At 40.0% G+C, this 5,698-nt stretch overlaps 1 protein-coding gene across 1 annotated transcript in view; it reads right to left on the bottom strand.

Annotated features, from left to right (window-relative positions):
• The window catches only part of itga1 (integrin, alpha 1), a 55,545-nt gene that overhangs the window by 27,989 nt on the left and 21,858 nt on the right, over positions 1-5,698 (bottom strand). Inside the window, exons 3-4 of the mRNA XM_017039056.2 lie at positions 4,589-4,709; positions 2,206-2,315 (exon numbers count right to left, since the gene is read on the bottom strand). Coding sequence (XP_016894545.1) covers positions 2,206-2,315; positions 4,589-4,709 — 231 coding nt within the window. The remainder of the gene's footprint in view (positions 1-2,205; positions 2,316-4,588; positions 4,710-5,698) is intronic.

The following is a 5,698-nucleotide window of genomic DNA, read 5'->3' as shown; positions in this document are numbered from 1 at the left end:
ATACATATATATATGCACCCATACAGTATTCAAACTCCACCAACGTAATACCCCAATAATTTATTTGCATCATAAACCAAGGTTAATTGTTGCAAAAATATTGCCTGGTGGGGGGGGACATAATGAGGGGTTAGGGTTTGGGGGGTTGTGGGGTGCTGATGTTTTCTATCATTCTTACAGTACTTGCATGCATTCCCACAATCAATCTAACCATCCACTTAAACGCGGAGCGTTAGACAACACGCCCTGATGCTGGAAGTGGCTCAGCAGCATGTGAGACCACGGCCTCTCCAGAGTGATGTTCTCGTCCTCGTCAGAATTTCATCACGCACCACTGCCATCTCCACCTCACAGTTTCATTACAACACAATAACCACACAGCTCATTATGCAATAACACAATAACCACACAGCTCATTATGCTTTAGTATCTCTATCTCTCTCTCTCTCTCTCTTGTGCTGAAACAGTGTAAAACAGAAAACAGATTGTTTTTAAAATGTCAGGCTCCAGGGTGTGGTCAATGTCTCTACAGGCATCTGAGTTGATTGATATGTCGGTTCCCTAAGTCGGACGTGCACATCCTGCTCGGCCGGACTGGATTTACTCCTGAGGGGTGCTGAAGAAATATTGCTTTAAACAACCCCAGAAAATTGGTTTCTGTATCAATTGAAGTTGACACTGAGGGTCATGCAGTCTCTGAGTCATGCCATCGCTCCACTTTAATTTTCTTAATGCAGCATCATCATGTAAACCACTCGCTGCTGTCTGCTGAGTGGTCTGGCTCCAGCTGGAAGCCTGAATCGATTCCCGCAGAGTTCGATGATTTCCAGAGTAAATTTTAGAGATTGTGAAATTTAACTTTTGCTGTCAAACTTCTCAAAGACAGAAAATACACTTCAGTCCACAGCCGGAGAGGATCGTCGACTTTGTACGTTTTCTGACTCATAAACACAGCCTTCCACTATAAATGCTCTGACTCAATAATCCTGATCTGTGGCTAAAAAATCAGAATGCCCAAAGTGAAGGGAGAGTTCTTCTACATCCACCCACAGACAGGGACTGGATGAGATGTCGTAGGCTGCTGACCGGAGCTAAATTATGTTTATCTGTTTAATTAGGACATAACTGGAAGGATGAAATTAAAACCATGTTTACTTACTGTCTTCCTGTACAGATGGGTCTCACTTCCTTCAGAGACAAAATCAGATAAATACCAGGTCTAAACACGTAGTAGCAGCAGGAGATCGCACAGGAGGTAGATGGTACTAGCCAAGCTTACAGGCTATTTAAAATATATTAAATGAAGTTTTATAAAAGACAAACTAAAGAGGAAGATACTCTAATGAATAAAAATGTCCATCCAGGCCTCTGTAGCACAACACGGCTAAAGTTAAAACATGTTTTGGGATTACTAAATATTAGCCAGAAAATTAAACTGCAAGTTTGTAACATGAACGTTGAATTTATAAAAAACTTTCCACTACCATTGTTACACAGTACAGGTAAGAATAAACCTTTCAAACCGCTCGCCTATTACAACACAGTAGAAATCACAACTGAGCTAACGGTAGCTTCAAAGTTAGCAAATAAGTACAGTAATGTAAAGTGGTTGGTTTGAATAATGCTGCTCTAAAAAGGAAGACCTCTTAAAAGTTACTAAGTTAGCAAATAAGTTAGCAAATGGTTTGAATAATGCTGTGCTAAAAAGGAAGACCTCTTAAAAGTTACAAAAAATACAGCTTTGATTTAGCTAAATGCTTAATGACGCCAAAGACATAAAGCAAAGATAGCTTAGCATTAGCCAAAAATAACAGTGCTTGGCTTAGAAACAGATAAACGTTTGCAGAAAATACAGCAAACATCGCTCAAATTTGTCCAAAGACATTTAAGAGGCAGCTGGAAAAACAGCTAAATGTAGCAGTTTTAATGTAGTCTTCAGGCAATCGTTTCCTTTTATAGCATACTGGCAGCATGCTCAGCATTAACAGCCAGTCAGTGCTCTATACAAACAATAAAACAAACATCACATTGTTTTTCCTACTTCGTAGTTATAGTTTAAAAAGTATTTCCATATGAAAAAAAACTTGACCTATTACTTTGAGAACACAGCCACACACAGTGGTTTTATGAGGAGACAAAATACATACCATTGTCAGTTACCAGTCAAATATTACAGGTACACACATACTGAATACAGTTACTTACTAGGCAGCTCCAGTTTGACACACGTGTTGTCCTTCTTCCCCACAGGACACTTGTAGACGTCTCCTGTCCGTTTGGCAGGCTGACCTGACAGTGGTGAACCAATCAGAACCCTGAGAAAATAAAACCCAGAGTCAGTCAAGTTTTTAAAATCACATTAATGTAAACCAGAGGTGCCCACATTATTTTTTGCTTGGCTGCTAATTGACAATGTTAAATATATATACAGTATACATATATATATATATATATATATATGTATATATATATACATATATATATATATATATATGTATGTATATATATATATATATATGATAGTGATTATTTTATAGTGATTCAAAATTGATGCAGATATTAAGGATTGGCACGCTTTTTAGATTGAATTCAGATTTGCCTTAATTGTGTCACAAAAGTCATTTTCTCTTATGATTTTATGGCTAACAGTTTTGTTTTGTTTTTTAATTTTTGGCTACTTTTGGGCATAGAGAATATTTAAAATAGTTTAGTTTCATTTATTCTCTTTGCTAAGATTTAGGTATTTTTGCTTTATTTTTGGTAGAAATTTTTAGATGCCTCAAAAAGCAACACCAAAATGGATCACTAGAACCTCTGAAGCACAATCACCAGTGTCGTACATGAAATATACAAACACTTCACGTTCATTTGGAATGTGTAGGAAAAGCAAGATTTTTGAATAAACCTGTGCTTAAATGGTGAGAATGTGTAGGAAAAGCAATATTTTTGAATAAACCTGTGCTTAAATGGTTGGTCAAACAAACAAAAAAACCCAAAAACTGAATATATATATGTAATGTTATACATATACTTCAGTACTTTTGTACTTTTTTTTTTCTAAGGCAGGACATGTGTGGTATATTCAGGGTCCACGTCCATGCAGTAGTTTCATAGCTCTCGTCCTTCATACTGTCAGGTCACTGATTCTACAGAGAGTCAGCTTCTCTAAACATTCAGTCTTATTAACATTCCTCAACTCTAATGGGCCCTGGACGCTTAAATGGAGACACAAACAGCAACAACAACACACGCTCCACTCCGTCCACTGTCAAAGACAAACCTTCCTGTTACATCACCACACAACCATCCTTTCCTTGCATAAGGTTCTCTCACACTGGCACACCAAGAGCTACAAATCACCGTTCCTGATTTCCCAGAGTTCAATCTGCCTTTTGGATTCTATCATCTGTTTTCTTTCAATACTCAACATCTCTGATCCTCCCTCTGCTCTGCCCAGGTTTATTTCAAGGCTGAAGCAGAATCTTCACACGGTCAAATACTTTCCCCTGGTCTCTGGTCAGCACCCTGTTCTCCGTAGGTGTTTTTCGTGTTTCCAGTGAACGCTGTGCAGCTTCACCGGCAGCTGCAGAGGCTGATTAGAAGAACATGTTCAGCACTGCAGCAGGCATTAGTCGTGAGAGGCTGTAACTGGTCTCATATGAGCGTCATAAAACCGTTACGGGAGAACAGCTCCAGGTACAGCGTCCAGGAGAAGACCGGGACGCGCCGCAGCTACAGGTTGCGTGGAAGTAAACGGACAAACACGGCGTAACAGGAGGAGGAGATGAGGAGACGCAGAGCCATTAACCACACTCTAATGACATTTAACAGGGCTGTAAAAGTGTGTTCCAAGAACGATTTAGCGAGGAGCTACGGATGCTTGGTCGCAGTGTATTTACTGATGGAGTGTGTGTGAGTGTGTGTTTTGTTGAGCAGTTTGACTTTAACAGCTGATCTAATTTTGTTGGGCAGTTTGACTTTAACAGCTGATCTAATAAACACAGATCCCACATTAGCCTGGCACCTGGTCCACTTACTTTCACTCTGCTCCACAGGTAAACTTTTATACTGTTTTATCCTTTGGGTCGTGGAGAGAGGTAAGTCGGAAAGTTCTAAGACAGGTTTTATAAATTCAATTACTGGAAACTACTAGGATCTTTATGGTTCATGTTTAGACAGGACGACCATGGAGTAGAGGAAGACTTCAGGTGAAACTCCAGCACCGGTGGCAGACATGTATAAAGGGGGAAGTAACCCGTCTAACACATCAACGTCTAATACTCAGGATAAGGGTTTGATGAAGATTCTTCGTACATTAAATGTTAGTTTGTAGATTTATTTAAGGATAAACTTAATTAAAAATGAAATGCTTTCAAATCTTATTAAAAAGCATTGGGTTTGTTGTTTTTTTTCTCATTCTGACATCAGTTTTCTGCACCGTAGTTAGTTTTCTTCCTACATCTGCCCCTACTACTGTGTTGACTTTACTGGTGTGAACAGTCAGACCTGCTGTGGGGGAGAGTGATGGATGTTTGGTCTCAGGTGACCCTCCATCACTTCCTCCAAAACTCCAGCTAACGACACTCACCATTTTCCCTCGCTGTTCTCAAACTGCTGGACAGTGTATCCAAACATGTCCTCCAGCGGGCCGCTGAATGACAAGCCGTTCTTTTGGTCCACGTTGAAGGTCAACACACACGTCCACAGCACTGCAGGGGGGAGAGAGAGGACGGGAGAAGGGTGGGGGGGGTGATTAGACTGAGCGCCAGCTGAAATAGTTTAAAAAAATTAAGTGACTTAATCAAGACTCCAATCTACTGGTCTGCTGTCCTGATGAAGAATGTGATAAATAATCAGGGTCTAATGTGGTTTATTATTATTATTATTCAATTCAAACCATATTCTGAAAATGAAAAACAGACTAGTTTGACATTTTAATAACAAGTAAAACAATATATATACAATAATGTATATTTTTTATTTTATTTTTTGAGGTTATTTTGTGAATTTTAAGAGCATTTTATTTCTCGGTTTCTCCATTTTGCAGATGACGTTCTACTTTACTTGACCAAATATACTGAATAATATGGGGATGGGAAAGGAAGTGGAGACAGTAAGTGGACTAACTCTCAATCTATTTTCCTTTCACACACACATGCACGCTCAAACATGAGAGAGTCATTCTGGAGGACACTTGGGGAATTTCAGACATCACTGTGAAGCAGTGGGTTAGAGTCCAGCCTGACCTGCAGGACAATGGTTTCCTCTCTGCTCTACGCGTTCATCTGTCACTGAGTTGAATATATCACACTGGCTCCAGATAAATCCATCCATGTCTCATTATCCCTGCTCCACAATGACACTCTTTATATCTTCCCTGCCAGGGAATTCCTCCAGGATAATTCATTCAATTCTTGGACGTGTGAGCAAATGCAGAGGAGGCGGAGAACAGTGGGATCACGACAAAGACCGTGCAGACGCAGACCTCGTAAATGGAGGAGTAAATAAAAAGGCAGCTATTTGTTCTATTGGCCAAGAAGCTTTGAAAATCACATGTCGAACGGAGGGGTCTGGACAGAAGAGCCGCTAACAGTCGGACTACAGTTGTGTGGATGGGCGTCGGTCATTAAAGCCACTTGAACTGTGCGATCCACAGTGTTCCTCGCTCTGATGCCACCATAACTCTCCAGACTGTCAG

This window comes from Cynoglossus semilaevis, chromosome 14 (assembly GCF_000523025.1).
Source record: "Cynoglossus semilaevis isolate Cse_v1.0 chromosome 14, Cse_v1.0, whole genome shotgun sequence".
Classification (NCBI taxonomy): domain Eukaryota; kingdom Metazoa; phylum Chordata; class Actinopteri; order Pleuronectiformes; family Cynoglossidae; genus Cynoglossus; species Cynoglossus semilaevis.
Note: the sequence above shows the minus strand (reverse complement) of the source record. Positions and strands in the feature narration are given on the sequence as shown.